This window comes from Hipposideros armiger, unplaced genomic scaffold (assembly GCF_001890085.2).
Source record: "Hipposideros armiger isolate ML-2016 unplaced genomic scaffold, ASM189008v1 scaffold_123, whole genome shotgun sequence".
Classification (NCBI taxonomy): Eukaryota; Metazoa; Chordata; class Mammalia; order Chiroptera; family Hipposideridae; genus Hipposideros; species Hipposideros armiger.
In genome coordinates this window covers 2771519-2792706 of record NW_017731473.1, presented here as the reverse complement: position 1 = coordinate 2792706, position 21188 = coordinate 2771519, and the positions used below count along the sequence as shown (strand labels likewise).

At 40.4% G+C, this 21188-nt stretch overlaps 1 protein-coding gene across 1 annotated transcript in view; it reads left to right on the top strand.

The window, feature by feature from the left end:
• The first annotated feature begins 584 nt into the window (after positions 1 to 584).
• MEGF9 (multiple EGF like domains 9) overlaps positions 585 to 21188 on the top strand; it is an 81169-nt gene continuing 60565 nt past the window's right edge. Inside the window, exon 1 of the mRNA XM_019648278.1 lies at positions 585 to 1375. Within this exon, the coding sequence (XP_019503823.1) occupies positions 772 to 1375 (604 nt within the window). The 5' untranslated portion in view covers positions 585 to 771. The remainder of the gene's footprint in view (positions 1376 to 21188) is intronic.

The following is a 21188-nucleotide window of genomic DNA, read 5'->3' as shown; positions in this document are numbered from 1 at the left end:
GCCTGGGCAACTGCAGGTCCCTGGTGAAGGCGTGGGTCTTGGTTCAATCAGGCCCTCAGCAAACGCCTCAGTTTCCCCATCTCTGAAATGGGAACGGCAGCGCAGACCTCGCAGGGCCGAGAGCAGACTTTGTCGGGCAGCTGAGGCAATGCTGAGCTCTGTAGCCTCGCTGCTGCCGCCCTAGCCCATCGCGGGGGTTCCAGCCCAGTCCCCACCCCGGTGCGGCGCCGGCGCCCCATTGTTCAGGAGGGCGGGGAAGCTCCCGAGAGCGGATTCCCCGCCCGGGTCGCGCTCGCCGCCCAATGGAGCAGACGACTTGGCCCGGCGTCTGCCGCGCGGGGCGCGTCCTTTGTCTGCTCCGCGGCGCCCGGTGCCCGAGGCCCGCGCCCCGCTCCTTGGGCAGACAAAGCCGGGGCTGCTGCGAGCCGGATCGGCTAAAGCGGGGCTCGCGCCACCCTCCTCCCACCTTGGCACCGCCCCCTCCCTTCGACGTCCTCTGATTGGCCCGCGAAGCTACAAAGAGGCCAGGGAGCCGGTGGGTCACGTGGGCCAGCGTGGCCTCCCATTCGTCGGACGAGGCTGCCAATCGGGGAGGGCGGGCTGTCCGCGCACGGCCGGGTCGCTCCCTCCGCGCTGGGGCCCGCCCGCGGGGCCGGCCGCCTGTCAGAGGGAGGTGGCGATGGGGCGCTCGGTGGCGGTGGCGGTTGCGGCGGCTTCCCCGGTCCGAGTGCAGGGAGGAGAAGATGACTGACCGGCCGACTGACTGAATGAATGAATGGCGGAGCCGAGCGCGCCATGAAGAGCCTGCCAAGCCTGGGCGGCCTCGCCCTGTTGTGTTGCGCCGCCGCCGCCGCAGCCGCCGCCGCCTCGGCAACCTCCGCGAGGAATGTCACCGGTGGCCCTGGGGCCGCAGGGCAGGTGGACGCGTCGCCGGACCCGAGGCTGGGGAGCGAGCCCACTCCCCCTTTCTCTAAGGCAGCGGCTCCCACGGCCCTGACCCCGAAGACCGGAGCCCCGCGCGCCACTGTCCACAGAGCCCTTCCTGCGTCCTCTTCAGCCCCGTCTCCAGAGACCACCCCTCCTCGGGCGACGGCCGGACCCGCTCCGACCTCCTCGCAGCCTCCTCTCGGTCCCTCGCCGACCACTCTTCCGGCGGAGGAGCGCGCTCCGACCGCCACTCGGCCGACGACCGGACCCGCGCCCACCGCCCTCCCGACGACCGCTGGCCCGGCGCCGACCACCCCTTCGGCGACCACCGTTCCGGCGCCCGCCACTCCGCCGACCCCGACCCACGGTCTCCCCCGCAGCAGCAGCAGCAGCAGCAGCGTCCCGCCCACGCCACCTGCCACCGAGGTCCCCACTCCTCCTCCCCCAGGTGAGTCCCAGCGCGTCCTCGCCTGGCAGAGCCCTCCCCAGAGGCTCCCCATCCTTCCTCCAGCCCCTGGCCCTCCGGGGCTGGGCTCCGGGCTGGAATAGATCATTTCTTGCCCCCAAGGTTCCCCAGATATCGACGCCCAAGGGGAAAGTCCAAGCTCCAGCTAGCCTGCCCCCCATCCCCCCCCCCCAGTCTGGAAAGCCTTTTGTCCCCCCCCCGGCGCTGTGCTTCCTCGGGCGGGGGGCAGCTGCTGTGTGGAAGGCACGCACCTCCTTCCAAACAGGGCTTTCTGGCTTTTGTCAGAGACCCAGAGTGGGCGCAAACTTTTGGGTCCTGTTCGCTCGCCCTGCCTCTCCTCCTGGGTTATTTGGGGAAGTTGGAAAGCCAGCACCGTACCTCCCTCAACCAATGGGTCAAAAGCTGAATATAAGGGGTTCCTCCCAAAGCTCCGGTTTCCTGTTCGTTTCCCCTTGTTGGTATAAATATCAGAGGTGCATGTGACAGGTGGAAGGGATATTGAGAGGATTTTGTTTACAAACAGTGGTACAGACCACCTGAGCACCCCGCCATCCTTCCCCCCAAAAGAGAGACGTTGTAATCCATGTTTTCCCCGGAAAATAAGTGGATTCAGGTCATTTGGGACAGGTGTGTATCTAGGTTGAGCACAATTATAAATTAGGTTAAATGTCTTCCTTCGCACCATTTTTTGTCTTCCTCAATTACAAGGTCAGTATGTTTGGACAAATACATAGGTTAAGTGGGGGTGCCCATTGCTTTCTCCCATAAGCTAGAATGTTTGATTTTGCTGATACTGATAAATGCCAATTTCTGTTTGAGGGCATGTAGAAAATAAGACAACGCCTGTTCTCGCCCCGTTTCGATCTAAAATGGGGCTGGAACTGAACGAATAAAAAACTTTCCTCATCAAGATGTGGGACAAGAGTTTCTGAATTCCTTTGCTTTGAGTTGGGGTGGAGGTTTGTCCATACCATTCGCCCAGATGTACTTACATGAATGGGTCTGACCTAATTCTTAGGTTCAGTGATTTACTGTGGAGTCAAGTGTGGACTTTGGACTATAATTGAATCTGCAGAGATTTTCCCCACATGATTATTAGTCTTAATACAGCCCGGAGTCTTGGGTTGGAGCTTAGCATCGACATAAGTAGGAATGCAGATTATTCATTCACAAAAAGCTAAGTTTTCATCTCTTCTAGCTTCAAGGAATGTATTAACGAGCTGGAGTTTGACTGTAACCTTTTTTGGCCTTCTTGTGGAGAAATTGACATGTTACTGAGACAGGAAGCACAGTGGTTGAGAGTGTGAAATCTAGTTCTGCCCCTTATTAACTGTAATCTTGGGCAGGTTGCTTAACCTTTATTCATCTGTGAATTGAAGATAATAATAGTACTTACCTCATAGGATTGCTGTGGAGATTCAGTAAGTTAATACATTTATGGCGCTTAGAAACAGTTCCTGGTACAGAGTAAGCACCGTGTGTGTTAGCTATCTTTATGACTACGCTTTGCTTTTGTGGGATAGAAAACATCTGAGGACCTAGTAGAGCCTTTATTTGTTTTAGTAAAATATAATGGAAACAAGATGAATTCGTTTTTGAGAGTTTGAAGCACATAGTAGCATTTAATTAGCAAGATCACTTATTTTGAATGGCTAGTTTATGATCAATAAGTCTGTAATTGAAGTTATTTTAATTTTATTATTTTTGTATTGTTATTTTTAAATCACAAAATAGCCATTGCTTGCAAAAACAAAACAAACAAACAAACAGAAAACCCAAACAACCAGAAGTCTACCAAGGAAAAAGTGAAAGTCACTCCTTTACTGCCTCCTGGTTCCAGTCAGTCCCTAGAGGTTACTACTCCTAATAGTTTGATCTCTTTTCAGACATTTTTCTGGGCATATATGAACATACACACAGGTTTTTTTAAAAAAAGTTTTTAAAAACTGAAATTGAAATAATTCTATACATCTTGTTTGCAACTTGCTATATTCACTTAACTATGTATCATGAACTTTTTTCCATGTTAGCACCTAAAGTCTACCTTATTTTTTTTTTAACAGTTGCAGTTTTCATTGTAAGGATGTATCATAAGTTATTTAACCAATCCCTTATTTATGGACACTTAGATTGCTTCTGGTCTTCACTTTAAAAAGCGCAGAGAAGAGTGTGTTCTTGTTAAGTCCATCATGTGTATATTATATTCTCTAAAAGTTTGGCTGGAGTTTTATAGACTCCAAAACAGTTTTAAATGAAGCAAAGCTGGATTGATTAATATTTGCCGTATGAACCATTCCAGGATTTTCATGGACTGCCATTTACCTGTGTCTATGGTGGTCTGGGTGACAAAAGTGTTAGGAGGATGTCCCACTTCAGTAACTCTGTGTTTTAAATTTTCTATAGCTCGTACTTCTCTGTGAATTCACTGTGGACTGCCTGTGTCTAGTTCTCAGCAGCTGAACTGACAGGGTGTATTAATAGGCAGTTTTAGATTTACAGTGATATGTAATCAGGTGTGGCCTTTTTATCTGAGCGTGGGTTCTAGTTTACTTCAAACAGTAAACACATCTCTCTGGCCCAAGGAAAACTTCTACCTGAATTTAAGAGACCTAGATTGGCTTGCAATGTTGGATTCTCTGGTATTTGGGAGGCGGCATTTGGGAGGATGGTTATATAGGGTGTTTTAGTGTTCTTCTAAGGACTGAGTGCCATCGATAATGTGTTATTGGATGGGCCTTCTAGCTGCTCTTTGAATTAATACGAATTTCTTTCATGGAGGTCTAGCTGAGAGCTCTTGCCTGCCTCTCAATTAAGGCCCTCTTTTATTTACAGAGACACTGATCGCAAACTGAAACTAATTGCCCAGCAAGCAGGCACTTTCCTCCCAGAGACCTGGCAAAATGTTTGGCTGATTGGTCGACTGGGTAGGACATTTTAAGAAGGGTGAAGGGAGAGGCTGTGATACCAGAGAATAATAATTATTAGCAGTAAGAGACTGAGGTGATGACAAATGTTTGATTATTAAAAGTATGGGCCTTTCATACATCTATTGCACAGACCTGGAGCAGTTAGTGTCTGCTGCGAAGGTTCTAGTGCAGATGCAAAACAAAAGGGTCCTTGCGCTTTCTGTCTGTCTGATTGTGGCATTCAAGACTGAATGGGGGCACAGCAGAAAAAGAAATGGACCTTTCGGGCTAGATGGGACTTTAAAATCCAGTACCTCCTAACATGGCTCTACATTTTAGGAAATACTAGATGTGGCTGAACTATTTCTCCCTGTAGTTAACACCGACTGGTTCTGGCTTTGCCCTTGGGGGCCCTGCAGAATAAGCCTGCTCTCCCTGTGCCATGACAATTCTTTAGGGATTTGGGGACAGTGATCACGTCCCCTCTGAGTCTGGACTACGTAACTTCTGCTCCCTCAACTGTTCTTTATGTGACGTGGTTTCAAGTTCCCTCAGTATCCCGGTCACCCGTCTTCTGGACTTGCTCAATCTTTCTGTGTCTCTCCTAAAGTGTGGAACACAGGGCTGAACATAATACTCCAGATGTGCTCCAACTGGCTGTAGTGGAGAGGACAGTGACCTCGTTCTTTCTGGAGGCTACACTGCTGTTGATGTAGCTACTGCTAATCAGAGTAGCTTTTTTGGCAGCCACCTTATTACGTTATTGACTCATTGAGTCCATTAACATAGCTAAGTCTTTTTTTTTTTTTTAATAACATTTGCTAGGTGAATCTTCCTTCATTCCAGACTTGGACATTCTTGTTATTTTCTAAAGTATAAGCTGAGATATTTGCCAAACATGGGAGATTTATTGTGCTAGGTTCAAGTCATCCTTTGAGATCCCAAGTCTGTCGTGTACCCCACCCGGTTTATTCACATTCGCCTGCAGGGTGTTCCTATAGCCAGAGTATACAGGCAAGTTAGAGCAGGTTATTCTTACCTCATAGGGGAGAGTCAACTTATGGAAGTTAAACAGTTTGGGAGGAAAGGAAGAATAGTTTAGATTAGTCCTCAAGGGTCTCTTCCAACTCTAACATTCTGCAATGATTTCGTATGCATGATTCAGGGCACATGAATGCCCCCACAAAGAGCCTTCATCATTTATTTGGGACCTAAGCTAAGAGAATAGGCCTCGTTTAAGCAAGCCCTAGAATTTAGAGTTTGAAAAATCCAACTACTATGACATGCACATTAAATATTATAAATGCATTTTTTTTTGAAAGGAACATTCTGGGAATGTGGGACCCTTCTAACTCTACTGGGAAATGTTTTCTTCATCCTAAAATTCTCTACTATTAGGCTCAGGGTGTTATTTGCTTATAGTTATTTCAGGAGATAGCAATCATTTTAAGGAAATAGAAATTATTCAGGCTCCGAAGGTAATATAGGTCCATAATCTTATCCAAAACCTGTGGGGCTGGATGTGTTTCAGTATTTAGAATTTTTCAGATTTTAGGAAGTTGATAAATACATCCCAGTGAAGTCTGGGGCGGCATCCTATAATCAAACACATGAAAATATCTGCAGCAAAATGCATGTGCATGTATATATATATATATATATATATATATATATATATATATATGTATATATATATTCACACCCAGTGTCATATATAAAGACTATAAATAGCCTTGCATTTGTTCAGGTCAGATTTGCCTGCCAAGTAAGTTACAGAAAAAAGTTTTGGTTTTTGTGTCTTTTGGTGTTTAGCATCAGGCCTGAGGGATTGTTGACTGCTATAATAGTAATTGCAAACACATATAGTATGTACTGTGTTCCAGGCAATGTTCTAAAGTGCTTTAAATATATATGAACTTCTTAACCCTCACAACAGTTAGGTATAATTAAGTTATCATCCTCATTTTATAGATAAGGAAACCGAAGCTCAGAGAAGCCCAGCCGTAGCAGAGCCTGGATTCAAACTCAGTAATTCTGGTTCCAGAATCTCTATAATTGGCATTGAATGAAGTAGTTACATAGTAGAGAAAAGAAGGAAACCATTTTGCTAAAAGTATTGGTTCTTGGATAATAATCTGAAAAGATTTCTACTGTTCTTGGCATTTACTTCCTTCACTCTATTGTGTACTATTCATTCACCTCTTCCAATTTTCTGTTTCACAATGTTTTACAACTGTGATTTTAAATTATAGCTCTAATTCTGCCTTCAATTTGGTTCTAATATGGTCTGTGATAGGGAAAAATTTGACTGTAGTCTTTTTGGGGCCTGGCCTAGGGACTTTTCAAATTCACTATATCTTATTCCTGGTGGTGTTAAGTGCCTAGCTTTCTGTAGAAGAAATTTCTTAGTCTGATTAGCTTCTGGAACAGTATAGTTAAACTCTAGAACATTAGTTTCACATCTTTTGAATTATGTCCCGAGGAAGCCTTCTGGCGAACTGCAAGTTTACACATTGAAATAATCTGACTAGGTCTTTTTATCTTGATTTTTTTTAAAGACCCATAAAATTAAAGTGTGTATTACTTTTCATCTCAGCATTCCTAAACATGTATATATTAACTCCCAGACGTGCTGGCACCCTTATAAAAAGAATGGAAGAAAAGTATCATGGTGCTGTTTTTACTGATGGGTAAATTGTGGGTAGAGAGATTATTGCTCTAGGGCACTTAATAGATCAGAAGAGAATAGAAATATAAGATCTGGTTCGGCTGAAAGGACAGTGTTAGATGATGTTTTTAGTTATAAATAGCTTTAATATGCTTTTTGCCTTGATCTTGATTTTTGTTTGTTTTCTTTAAATGTGATATAAAAATCTTTATTACTAATGTTGAGATTATGCTACAGGCACCTCTTCTGTGGTCACTTAGTCTTTTTTAAAGAATGCATTTTGGTTTATCTCTTTTGCACTAGAAATAACTACCCCAATTGTACTTGTAACTTTAAAGGGAGATTTAAAAAAATCATGATGAAAAAGATAAAGATTATGTCTGCATACACATGTGTTTGAATCACAGTAAAGGTTTACTCACAGTAGTTATCCTTTTAGATGTACCTAAGTACATGTGATACATTTGTGTCGAAATAATCCCTCCGGTAATGGCACTGTTTCACAGATAATTATTATTGTCAGGAACAATCTTTCCCTATTACTTTTTCTTCACTTAAAAAAAAAAATCTTCCTTCTGTTCCCCTTGCTCATTTTTTTTTTCACTTTAAACTCCTGTATGTTCCTCTTACTCTTGTCTCTTATTATTCTTAGCCTCATCCATTCTTTCAACTTCTTTAAGGAACCAAATTATCCTCTCTATTTAACAATTTACCACTTTGTCCTCCTTCAGAGCCTCCTCAAAGCCCAATTCTTCCAAGGAGTCTTTCTAGAGGAACAAAAGGTCCTTGAAGGTGTCCTGGTAACAGGGTGCACGGGGCTGAACTCTTTGCACTCAGAACAAAACCTGTCTTTCTCTGTGACTTTGACTTTTTTCCTTCGAATTTGTTTTTAGTCTATTTAATTTAGATTATTAAGCCACTTAATAAGGATATGTCATCGTTTATACAACACTCACGACATGGTATTAATTCTCTCTTTTTGAAAAAAGTGAGAGAAAAGATTTTGTTTTTGCTCTGGCGTCTTCTTTATTGCCCAGCTTTTTTTTTTTTTCCTTTTCTCTTCTCCTGAGGAAAAATACAGAAAAAAACTGTCATCACAGAAGTTATTTGTCTCAAAAAAAAATTGAGTACTTTGAATAAGCGGCAAATTTCTTTTTCTATGTATGAATTATATGAGCTGGGTTTTTTGGAGGGTAGGTGGATGGAGGCTGCATACCAGTATAAAAGGTTTAATTTAGTTGAGGAACAAATGTTTGATCTTTTGAATAACAGAATTTCCATTGCAGAAATCTAATTAAAGTTAATAGTGAATGCTTCTAATAATTAACAAGTATGCCCTGTTTTACAGTTTATAAGATGCTTTTAGAATCTCCAAGACTGACATCCATATTGTGTTAATCTCTGGGTATTATATGAATGAATAAAGGCTTAGCTTCTTTCCTCTCTTGGTAATATTCTCATTAGTGAATATTGACAAAATCTTTATAGGTTTTTGGTGGGTTTCACATTTGATAATTTGTATTTCAGGCTGTTGTCTTTTAAGTTTATTTTGTCAAATGTCAATCTTTGGTCTGCTACTCATGTTTACAGGATGGAAAAATGGTAATTGGCAAATAGGATCACGTCTTCATATTTTCTAGGTACCATGTGGAGCTGAAGTTATGGAGAGAGCCCTGTAATATTTGAAAGTAAATGGTGATGGAGTTAACAAAGGTGAACTAGGTGACCTGCAGAGCTTGATTGGAAGGGCTTATGAGAAAAATCTCATTTCTTCAGATTGAAATGTGATTTACTTCTTTCCTAGTATAGGAATCTGTTTGAATTATCTTAACATACTTTCAGTTGTATTGCCTCATATCAGTGTCAGTAGCAAAGAGACAGTGACACTCTCTCACGTCTCATTTCTAATCTAATATTTAACAATTGCACAGGAAAGGTAATTACTATTAACAAATAATATATGCCTAGTTACTTACCAGGGTTTTCTTTTTAAGATTTTGTTGGGGAATTGGGGGAGAGAACAGCGTTGGGGAATTGGGGAAGGGGAACAGAGAAGTTGTTGTCCTTTTGTTCTTCAGTTTAGTTGTGGAGGACATCGCTTCACTGGCCCATGTTGGTATTATCATTGCGCTCTTTCCGGGTGAGGCAGATGGGTCGCCGGCCATTGGACTGCCCCTCACGGCGGCTCATGGGATTTTATTTTTTTAACATGCATCATGTTATTTAATTCTTAAACAATGCAGTAGTTAAATATTACCATCCTTATTTTGTGGAAGGCAAACACTCACATTTAGAAATGTAAAGGAGCTTGCTCAAACCTACCAGGTTTATAAAGTCCATGAGGGCAGGGACTTCTGTTTGTCCTGTTCATAATTGTGTCTCCAGTGTCCAGCCCAAAATAGATTCTCAATAAATATATTTGATGATTGAATTAGTGAAGAAGAACGAATGGTTTGTAGCTATAGTACAACTGCAGTGTATCCTTGAGGAAAATAATATAAACACATGACCTTTTTTCTTAGGTTAGAAGTGAACTTTTCTCCTCTTTACTACTTAGGGCAAGGGAAGTTCTTTGAGATCTAGTAAATTACATTAATTATTCATTTTTTGTTACATAACTTTGTTCCTTCTTTTTTTCTTAGTCAAAGAAAGGACAGCAATAGATAAATGAACACCTGATGACTTTTGTAGAATGCGTAGCTAAGTTGGAAAAACTGAGCACTTGTCTGTAAGACATGGGGCCCTAAGTCCTTTCTCAGTTCTTTTACCGGTTCTGCGATCTTGGACAAGAAATTTCATCTGTAAAATGAGAGTGTTAGACTAGATTTGTGGTTTTTAAACTGTATTATTTGGGGAGCTTGGGTTCCTCAGAAGTGTTTGGGAACCAGTATAGGGAACATGGAAGCCAAGTGGGTCTACTTCTGGGCCCTCCAACCCCAACCCTCACCCCCATATCACACTTTAATCCACTACGTTTTTACCTGGTTTATATACTGGGTTTCTTTTGGTAAAGACTTTTGAAATAGGAGTTCTTCTACTCTTCTATTCTTCTACTTTGTGATAAAGAAATAATGGTAATCTATGAACTATTATGCAGGCATTAAAATGCTTATATTACATTGTATAACAATATACATAGGAGGAGAGAACTGTACCAAATGTTAAATGGCTAAAGCCAAATAATGGGATTATGGGTCATTTTAATTGCCTGCATTGTGTTTTTCTGAATTTTTCAAAATTTTTCAATGAATATATCCAGTTTTAATTTTACAGTCATAAAAATAAATGAATAAAATGAAAAATTGAATAAAAAGTTGTGATAAACTTGGTCTTTATTTACATGAGATCAAGTTAGGTGATGTTACCCAGGGCAACACTTATCTATAATTTCTGCTACTGATTCAGCAATTTTGATTTGCATTAGAGATACTTATTTAATCTCAGTGAGTTTGGTTCCGAAGAAAGTAGATTGCTGAAGACAATACCCAAGAAAGGAAACTTTCCTGAGGCCTGAAACATACACGTTATCTAAGATTTGGTTCTGTTATGAGAGGTTTAACTGAGATCTTAGCAGACACTGAAACAGAACTGGTTCTATCTAGGGAATTTAAAGCATGCTCTGAGAAGTTAAAGTAGCTTATTGAAACAGATTTTGTTTAAATTGTGCAAAACTTGAATTCATGGCATTGTTCACAGCCTTTATCAATAGAAGATCTTTGATTAGTTCTTCCTTTAAAGATACAGAGCTCTCACAAGTTTGGTTTCAGTCCGTCCATATGTTTTGCAATTAGATCAGATGGGATTGCTTTTATACTGGTAATATAACAGCTGCTCTATATGCTATCCTTGCCAGGGAGACAGCTAGGCTCTGAGGGAAGGGGAAATTTATTCAATTGGAAAAAGGAATGTATTCTGACTAATCACAGGGAAAATGATAAGGAGTAGGAATGTTTTCAGCCTGGCTGGAGAATGTTAAATAACCTTTACTTACTAAATTTTAGACTCTTTAGATAACTGATTTTGGAAACCTTTGTTTCAGTCTTGCATGCTTCCTAGAAACTGGCATATTACCAGGATCTTATTAAATTTTTACTATTTATTTGAAAAAATCTAATGCTTTTACTTGATGTATGCGAGCAAAAAAAAAAGAGATTAGGAGTAGCATTGTTGACGGTAAGGAGAACATCATATTCTCTATGACCATTTTAATTTTGGAAATGGCTTTTAAAGGTGAAATTCCTTAAAAAATATACTAGGAAAAGCTTAGATGTTGGCCTCTCTGAAGGAAATGGGATGAACTGAGTAGCTTTCAGGTTCTCTTCAGTCCTGTCTATCATTTTATAGGGAGGTAATGGTAGTTTGGAGAGGGTAAATGGAGACAATGGCAAAGAAGAGGGGCTGGTTGGTGTTCCACCATATTGATCCTCTTTTATTGTTTATTAAGGCTTGATTAGAGGAATGCATTGGGCTTTTACTGCCATAGATTCCTCATTTGACTTCATAGTCATTATAATCCATTTATCCATTCTATATGAACTAACTACATTAACCATGTGGCCCCACCATCCATTGATGTGTGGGTTAATGAATAGTTATAAAGTGTAGCAAAAACACAAAGCAATCTAGCTGTTGGGTATTATTATACTGAATTGTTGGTATATTGCCTGCAAACCTACCCTGCTCAACTGGTTTTAGTTTTTAAGTTAGTTTGTTGCTTCAACTTGTCCACAAAGACAGAGCTGAATGGTCCAGCTACTCAGTGGAATAGCAGTCAGAACTAAATTCCAGTCTTTATTTCTATTCACTTTGTGAGTTCTTGAGCACATTTTAAAAAATGGCTCTGTGACTTAGTTTCTCTAACTATAAAATAAAGCCTGTTTTTAATACTTACTTCCAGCCTCCCAAGGCTTTTGAGAAGCTACACATGTAAATTATGGTGGACTTGTGTCAAACACAAAGGCTTTATAGAATTCAAACTGTTTTCTGGTATTCTTTCCTGATTACATGGTTTACATCACTTACAGTGTAAAGTGAATAAGACAGCTTTTGATTAAACACAACAAAGAAGTAAACATATGCATTTACAGCTGGCTTCTTTATGCAAATATATTTTTATGCTATTTTGCAGTTAACATTTGTATAGTTTATAGACAGCTGTGTTATGGTATTTTCCAAAGGTTTGGGATCTTCCAGTATTATTTTTCTTCCTGTACTACCTTGAGAAAATAATTCTTATCTCATATAAAACTCATAAAATAAATCAGTTGTGCTTTTATAGATCTTTAATATTATTTTTAGTTGATCTCTTTAGAATGCATTATACTTAATCTTTTTTATGATTATAAAAATAATATATATTCACTTTAGAACATATAAAGAAATATAAAGACAAAAAAATGGACCCAGAGATAACTAAAGTTAACAATTTAGTGGTAACTACAGATTTTTTTTTACATCAATACTTATTATATTCCCTTCCCTACCATTGAGATAATTCTGTTTAGATGTAGTGCTTAGAAATTGCTCTTTAATGTAATATATTTAAAATATTTTAACATTGTGAAACAGGACACTTTTCAAGTGAAATTGAAAGCAGTTCTATTGGTTCTATTACTATAATTTAAATGATCAAACTCTGAGTGCTTACTATGTTCAAGTTACTATATTAGGTGCCTCCTAATAGTTACAGAAAAAGCCCCATATCATAAAGCTTTTTAATCACTGACTGAGTTTAATGTTTTATTACTGCATACATTGCTCCATTTCTCACAGCAATAAATGAGGTCACTTATTTGTTATGAAAACAGAGGTGTGGGTTGGATTTAGCACTCTTCTGAAGTCAAGTATATGACAGATCAAAATGGGAAAAAATTCACCACATTTAAATTATTTGTCATGTCACCAAAAAGACAGTAAATCTAGTATGAATAGAGATCTCAGACTCCATACGATGTTTTACTTGAGACTTGGTGCTCCTTGGCAGAACCAAACCAGTGACTGTGTTTCTTGTGTCTGTTCCAGCACAGGCATGATTTTTCCTGGGTTCAAGTGGGCCCTGAAAACCCAAAGCAGCCTGGAACCAAGCCAGGCAGTTATTTTTGATTCTGTGATAAGAGATCAAGGTGCCCATCTGCCCAGTTCCTACATTGCCAGGAAAGGCCTGGGTGCTGTGCTAAAGAATATGCTAAAGTATGACCCTGGCCTTCAGGAAATTGTTGTCTGCCTTATGCAATGATCTCTATTTCCTGAAATTTGGGAAGAAAGGCTACGACTTTTAAATCAGAGCAATAATGAACCATAGTGTTATTGTGAGAGGGTTAAATTATTAGTGCATGTAAAACAGTTTGTAAGTGCTTAATAATCAACACATAGATTAATAATCAGCACATAGTAAACACTCAGAGTTAGCTATCATTATTATTAATAGTTTTTATTACCCATTCACAGTGTTTGAAAAACAGCAGAGGAAGCTTTATGAAGTCTAGGTTAATAAATTGACAGCTTCCTTGACACACCCTGGAGACTGACACATTGGTAACCAGGAAGACTTGCACGTTGTCATGGGTCAGCGTTTTCTAGTAGGTGGCTCTGAGGTGCAGAGTAGGACCAATAGGCTCAACCATATCCTTTCCTGTCAGAGGGGCCCAGGTGAAGCCAGAATTACCCTATGACATGCTGCAGAAACAGCAGTGATGGTACTGCTCAGAACTGGACTAAATGGAAGCTATTTTCTTTTTTCAAAAAATTTTAATTTAAGTATAGTTGATGTACATATTATGTTGGTTATATTAGCTTCAGGTATGCAACATAGTGATTGAACATTTTTATGCCTTATAATGTGATCACCCCACTAATTCTAGTGATCATCTGTCACCTTACAGATTTATCACAATATTATTGACTAGGTTCCCCTTCTCCCTTTTCACCCATCCCCAACCCCCTCCCTTCTAGTAACCATCCCTTTGGTCTCAGAAACGGTCAGATGCCACAAAATAGGTGGCAATGCCTTAACTGTCGGTTCTCCATGTTGTCAGGCCCGAGAGTCTTTTCCATCCTTGTCATGGGGACAGCTAAACTTCTCTCCTTTCATACAACACTGGGAGGTATTTTCAAAAAGCAATACAGAGATAGGACTCCAGGAATCCCTGAAACAGCCATTGTCCAGTTCTGGCAGATGTATACTCCTTTGGGATCTTCTGTAGGTATCAAGCTTTAACCACCAATGACCCAGTAAAGTGAAAATAAGACTGGCCTATAGAAAGACATGACCACTCAATTTTATATTGGTTACACATTGATATTTTTGAAAGCCTGCCAAAGAAAACATGCAAATACACAGTGCAAAGTCATATAATCTCCCTGGGCTTCTATACCATCAGCTGTAACCTGAGTATAATAGTACCAACCTAACAGGGTTCTTGAGTGTTGACCTAGAATCCAAACCCACCTCTGTCTGACTTAAAAGTCTGTGCTCTTTTTTTTCTTTTGACTAAACTGTGCTGCATTGCCAAAGCAGATGGGAGTAGCAGAAAATGAAATAAAGCATTCAGTGGTTACGGAGCACATTTTGGGTTCTGTTTTTATCGCTTTCCTTAGCCGCCCCCAGCAAGGCCATACATTGTCCTTCTCAGCACTTCTTCTGAATTACACAGTTACTTAGGTTGGATTTCAGTAGCTACTGTGAAAATCAAAGTCAGATCAAAGTGTTTCTCAGAGGTGGATATGGCTGTGTGGTGGAGGTGGGGAGACGAGATAATGGCGGACATTGGATGAGAGTAAACAGGTAGACAACCATGATAAGCGTAAAGCAGAAATGAACAGTAACTGAGGCAGTCTGCTCAGTGCTAGAAGGATTGGTGCTAACAGAGACAATGTAATGCTTATTAGCATTTGGCGAGAAATAGCACACACAGCACAATGGTGGTATTGATTGTTCTTGCCTTGACCATAAAACCTTTCATCTTTGACGTAATATGTACTCTAGAGCAAGATGCTGATGCAAAACAATACGTTGTAAAAAGTAGCAGATGATATTTAATTTTATCAATCATAGAGGAATTCAGACTTGCAAATGTAACTCATAGTTCTGCCAGTCACCTGAGGATGCACTCCACCTCCCCATTTTATGAACTTCCCTCATCACTCAAAGTTAGTTGTGTCTCACTCAGGTCAAAGGAGAAACTATTACTTTAAATACTTCTGATCCAATTGCAAAACATATTGACAGATGATGTACACAGTTTTGGAGGATTTATGTTAACTAGACATAATTAAATAGCTTCAGTTCATATGGCATCAGGACTCAACAGTAACATCCTGCAAGTGTACAAGTGCAGTCGTCAGGTCGAATTATACAACTATAGCTGAATAATACATATATAGTGTAAAACCTGGTCATATTCTCCTGGTTAATAATTTAATATGATAATACTTTAATATAATTCTCTTATTTAGTCACATAAGTGATTCCAGCCCATAATGCTTAAGTTTGTTAATATGATTTAAAATGTCTTTATAATCTGTCTCTGTAATCATTTCCTCACACCCCTCTCCTTATGCTCTAAACTCTAGCAGAATCAAATTGCTTATATTTCCCCCCAAAATATTAATACTATACTTATTATTATTAATGAAGCAATCATCTGTGTCAGATACTGAGAGCTTTAAATGAATTGTCATGACCTTGCTTAATTCTCAAAGAACCTAATAAGAACTAAGTATTATTATCCCCACTTTACTAAGCAGAAATTGAGGCTTTGGGAGTTTAAATACACTGAGCAAGGCCTCATAGCTGGTAAAATGTAGGTCCTTGATTCAAATTCAGATCCTCCTCTCTGAATCAATAAGCTAACTGGCTTCCAGTTACTTTGCTGATGCTGTTCCCTCTGCCTGGAGTGCTCTTCTGTTCAATTTTAATAAGGGCCTTAATTGTAAGCAACAGAAACCAATGCCTGCTGATGTAATCAGAAATGGAATTTTTAAAAAGGATATTGCAGAGTTCACAGAATCTCCAGGGGAACCAAATTCAGGACATGGCGCTAGATATAATGCCCAGTTGTATCAAAGAGAGATTCACTGAATATGCCCCCACTGAACATGAGAGGCTAGAGTTTGCCCCACCAACACTGCCAACACTGGGTACCGGAAACAGTAATACTGCTGCCACTTGTCACACTGCAGTCACCTTCCCCTCTGCTACCAGAGCCTCATGCTCATTCCTTCGAATCATTAGTTTTTAATTATGAGCCAGGTGAGAGTGCATGTGACTGTTGGAGCCTCAGTCACTGGCCTATGCCCTGGATGCAGGGGAAATGGAGAAAAAAACAATAAAACAGTAATCTGGCACTATGGACCTGTGTGGTGGGTTAGCAAGACTTAAAAGATTGATAATTTCCCCAATTAGGAAGGAGTTCTGAAATCGTAGGAAATTAGACTATGATACTCGGCTGCCAGAAAGAAGGACAGATGCCTACCACATCCCTTTCTTGACCTGACAAACTTGTTGTCCTTGGAAAACATTCGTGCAGCCTCCTCCATTAACTGTACCTTGTGTATCCTAATATTACTGTACACATTGTATTAATATTTTTTGATTATTTTCTTTTTAAGGTTCTTGTTTTAAGTATTATTGGTTTATGTAACTGACTCCTCTATGCCTTGTTCTCAAGTAGCTTATTGGCTCTGTCTTACTGATGTTTGTATTCTACCATCCACCTAGGACAGTGTTCAGCACATAGTAAGCACTCACTAAATAGCTGAACTGAACAGAGGCATAAGGCCTCCCCCCCACCCCCACTGGAATGTAAGTTCCATAAGGGCAGGGATTTTTGTCTTTGTTTCTCTCTTTTTTTTTATAACCGCTGTATCTCCAGCAGCTAGATTAATGCCTGGCATGTGGTAGGACCTCAGTATTTATTGAATAAATGTATTCTTCTAAATAGTGAATTATTTATCTCAGAATGGCACCATCAGAAAGATCTTTGATTGTGAATGGCAGATTCAAAGCACTATGTAATACTTTCCAACTAGACCGCATATGGTGTGAGGCCAGAACTGCCTTGTTCATCTCTGGTTACCTCTTCCTCCTACCCAGAAGCATAACCAGAAAAGGGCAATTTGGAATTCTTTCCCAGACATAACCACTATAGTCACTAGCCACAAAAATGGCCTCAAGTACCATACCTGGTGACGTAAAATGGTTTTGTATTCCCTTTTGTAAGCCAGCTATATCCTGAGATTGTATCTATCCTGAGAATAAAAGGCTGTTGGGCAAATGGTCATGTGTCCTGTTTTAAAAAGCACAATAACCTAGTACAGTAGCATTTTACTTTGAAGAAATGAGGAAATGAAGGCCCATGACTGTGAAATGATTTATACAGAGGCAGTGGAGTAACAGAGATGTACTGTAGATCAGAGTTCTGTAACTTTTAAAGGTTAGCTTTTTGGGCGGAACACAAGCACAATTATGTCAAGCTGAAAGAGAACTTTTGTTCATGCCAGCTAAAGAATTATTATTGGTGCTAACTATTATCTCTGGAGCCAGGCTGCCTAGATTTGAATCATTTTCTCAGCCACTTACTAGCTGTGTGACCTTGGGCTGTGCCTTAATTTTCTTATCTGTAAAATGGGCATAATAAGAGCATCTACCTCAGAGGGTTATTATAAGGATTAAATGATAACATGTATGAAGTACTTAGTGTGCCTGGCATAAGTAGACCTTCTAAATGTTAGCTGTTCTTTGTATTATTATACTTTGAATACCTGTTGACTTTCAACTACTTCTCATCTTTTTGATTCTTCACTATCTCTAATTCTTTCAATTCTGAATTAGCAGTGTTAGCTTGTTTTACAGAGAAGCTGAGTCTGAGATGAAGGTACATTGTTTACCCAATTGTTACATAGCTGGGAAGTACTCATAGTTAGTTGGGGCTCAGACCCAAATTTATCCTATTTTTGAAGCTCTTTCTGTCACAGCAAATTAACATGCTAAAAGTGGATTGAGTTTGATGTGCTCTATTACATCCTTTTAACCACTGTTGTTAAGTTTAATGCATCTTTCCCCCCTTGACACCTTCACTGTCTTTTCTAATTTGTAGTCATTATTTTCCTGTCTGTACTGTAGATCTGTTTACCATCCTCGTTGGTTTTCCTCTTGATTCTCTGGATTTGTAGTAGAATTTTGTAGTAGATAAAAACTTTACCTGAAAAACCAAAGCATATCCTCACATATTACTATGACTGTCCATTTTAATTTCACTTTCATTTTTTTGTTAGCCTAACCAATCTGTACAGTGGACTGGTTTGCAGAAGAGAAGTCTTAGATATCTGATAGTCAGATAAGTAATTTTATACGTTAGCTAGGATGGCATTTAAAGGCAAATTGCATAATTCCAAAAACTTAGGGCCTTTTCAGTTAGCGTAAAAGAGGACACACAGTTTGTCAGAAATAGAGACTATCTCAAATAATGATATTGAGTTGCTACAAAAACTTCGCAACTTAGTAAAATACTTTTGTGTGTATTAATCATTATTTAACTTGTGCATAACTCTTCTGTTGAAAAATTCCAAATGGACTCCAGACATTTGTTGCAAAAAAATGTTTACTTAAGCTTACTGTTTTAGAAAACTATTTTTCTTAGGGTATGATCTTTCTTGTTAATGACAAGTCTTTTAACAGTTTATTAGACAGTGAGGATTTCTCTTTGATATATTTCTTTTAGTTGATAATCTCACCTAATAGATCACTCATTTAGAAGTACACACTCTTAAAATCAATGATTAAATAGTTTTCAGGGACTAAAGCCACAAATGTCAGGAAGCTATCACTTTGTATTTCCTTATTGCTTAATGAATCTTCTTTTTTTTTTTTTTTAAAGATTTTTATTGGGGAATTGGGGGATGGGAACAGTGCTGGGGAATTGGGGAAAGGGGAACAGACAAGTTGCTGTCGTTTTGTTCTTCAATCTAGTTGTGGAGGACGTTGCTTCACTGGCCCAAGTTGGCACCATCATTGCGCTCTTCTCTGGCGAGGCAGATCAGTCGCCGGCTTCTGGACGGCCGCTCACTGCGGCTGCTGGCCGCTCACGCTGGCTGCTGGCCACACACGGTAGCCCATGGCAATGCACTGCCACAGGGACTGCAGCCCACGCCGTCGCCAGCGACTCATGGCAGCCCAGCTCAGGTTGAGCTGTTGTTCAGCATCTTAGCTGTAGAGGGCAGTGTCACTGGCCCTCATATGTGGGATCCGAACCGGGGCCCTTTGGCATCCCAAGCGAGTTCTTAACCAATGCGCCACTCGGCCGGCCCCATGAATCTTCTTGCTTTTTCTTCTTCTCTCTCTTTTTTTTAACCAGACAAGATTTCAGATCCTTTTTTCGCCTGATATTTTTTTGTCTTGCCATGTTCAAACTGGCCTTCAACTGTGTTTCAATAAGATGGTTCAGCTTAAGACTTTGTATTCATTTTTACCTAAGTAATAGGGAAAAGGCTATGCTTTTGTCAATAAGTTTACAATGGGCTTTCCATGTTAAATTAAGTTTCCTTTATTTGTTTATGAGGTCTTTGTTAATGTACCTAGTGCTAGGCTAGAGAGACGCTGCAGAGACAAATAAGATATGGTTTCTGTCCTTGAAATATAGTGGTAGATACAGAAAATCAGACTACAGAGTGATAAGTCCCATCACCGTGGGGTGCACATACTACAAAAACAAAGAGGGGACTCCTCACCCACACTTTTGGGAAGAGTGTGTGAAGGATGATGTCAGAGAGGCTTTCTGGAGGAAGTTTTCTCTGAACTGAGTCTTGAGGTGGAGGAGGGAGAGGACACTGCGAAAAGGAAGTGGCGTGTAAAGAAGTGCGGAGGTGGGAAAGCCTGTGCACGGCCTGTCTGTTCAGAAGCCAGAGACCTGAGCTCCTGAGTAGGGCAGGAGAGAGGATACATGAGGGCAGAACAGGGAAGAGTGGACTTTACCGCTGGGATTTTCAGCAGTTGTGAAACAGTGAGGTCCTTTCTATGTCATGCTCAGAAGTTTATTCTAAAACAATGAAGAAGTATAAGCCCTAAGGTGACATGATAAGGTTTGTGTTTTAGACCAGTCTGGAAACTGCAGTGAACTCCTGAAAGAGTAAATGATCCCCAGTAAGGATAATTAGAGGCCAGTGACTCTCTCGCTATGTTTTTCCCAGCATTAATTTTGGATTAAAGGGCTTACATGCTAAGATAATGTAATAATAGGAGAGGGACATGAATTCCTTTTCTGTCCTCTCTTATTAAGCAAACATTTGAAACCTATTTTGCTTGTTGGTATAACACATAGACTTGACAAATAAAGCCAGCAATTGATGCAGGACCTCTTAATGGATCTGCTGTTAGACTGAACAAATCCAAGCACCTCCTGGGCGCCAGGGACTGTGCCGGGAGCTGAGGACAGGATGGCGAATGCCTGAGGCATTTATGGTCTGATGGAAGGACAGGCGTGTATGTGAATGCTTCAGGGTACTTATGTATTACATTCCTTTACATACATTTTTACTTTCTGTCCTCACCTGAAACCTTCAAAGTATGGATGAGGAAACCAAGGATAAGAGAGGTTTTTTTCCCTCAGCTTCATTGTGGTATAATTGACTATAACATTGTGTAAGTTTAAGATGTACAGTGTGATGATTTGATACACATGTAGTATATTGCAAAATGCTTGCCACAATTAAGGTTAGTTAACATATCCTTCACATCACATAGTTACCGTTCTGTTGTTGCTGTGGTGAGAATATTAAAGTTATACTAAGAGAGGTGTTTAATTTAGTCAAGGTCATGTAATAGTGAATTGTAGCTAGCTATAATTCAATATTTGATCTACCTAACTTCAATTTTTTTCCATTTCTTCCCCCCTTCCCCCCGCATATATACTGCTTCCCCTGACAAGACCATGGATATATATTTTTGAGCCTAAAGTCGTCGTCGTCTTCTCCTCAGAATTCTTTCCAACACTACCCAAACCAGTAGTGTTGAGCCTTGAAGTATCCCGTCATTGGTGGTTAGAAGAATAGGCTCTAAAGTCATATCATCTGGAGTCGATCCTAGCTCCATCTCTTACTTCTCTGGCAGCCCACTTCATAGTGTCATGAGCACTCTTTTTTTTTTTTTTTAATTGGGGAATTGGGGGATGGGAACAGTGCTGGGGAATTGGGGGAAGGGGAACAGACAAGTTGCTGTCATTTTGTT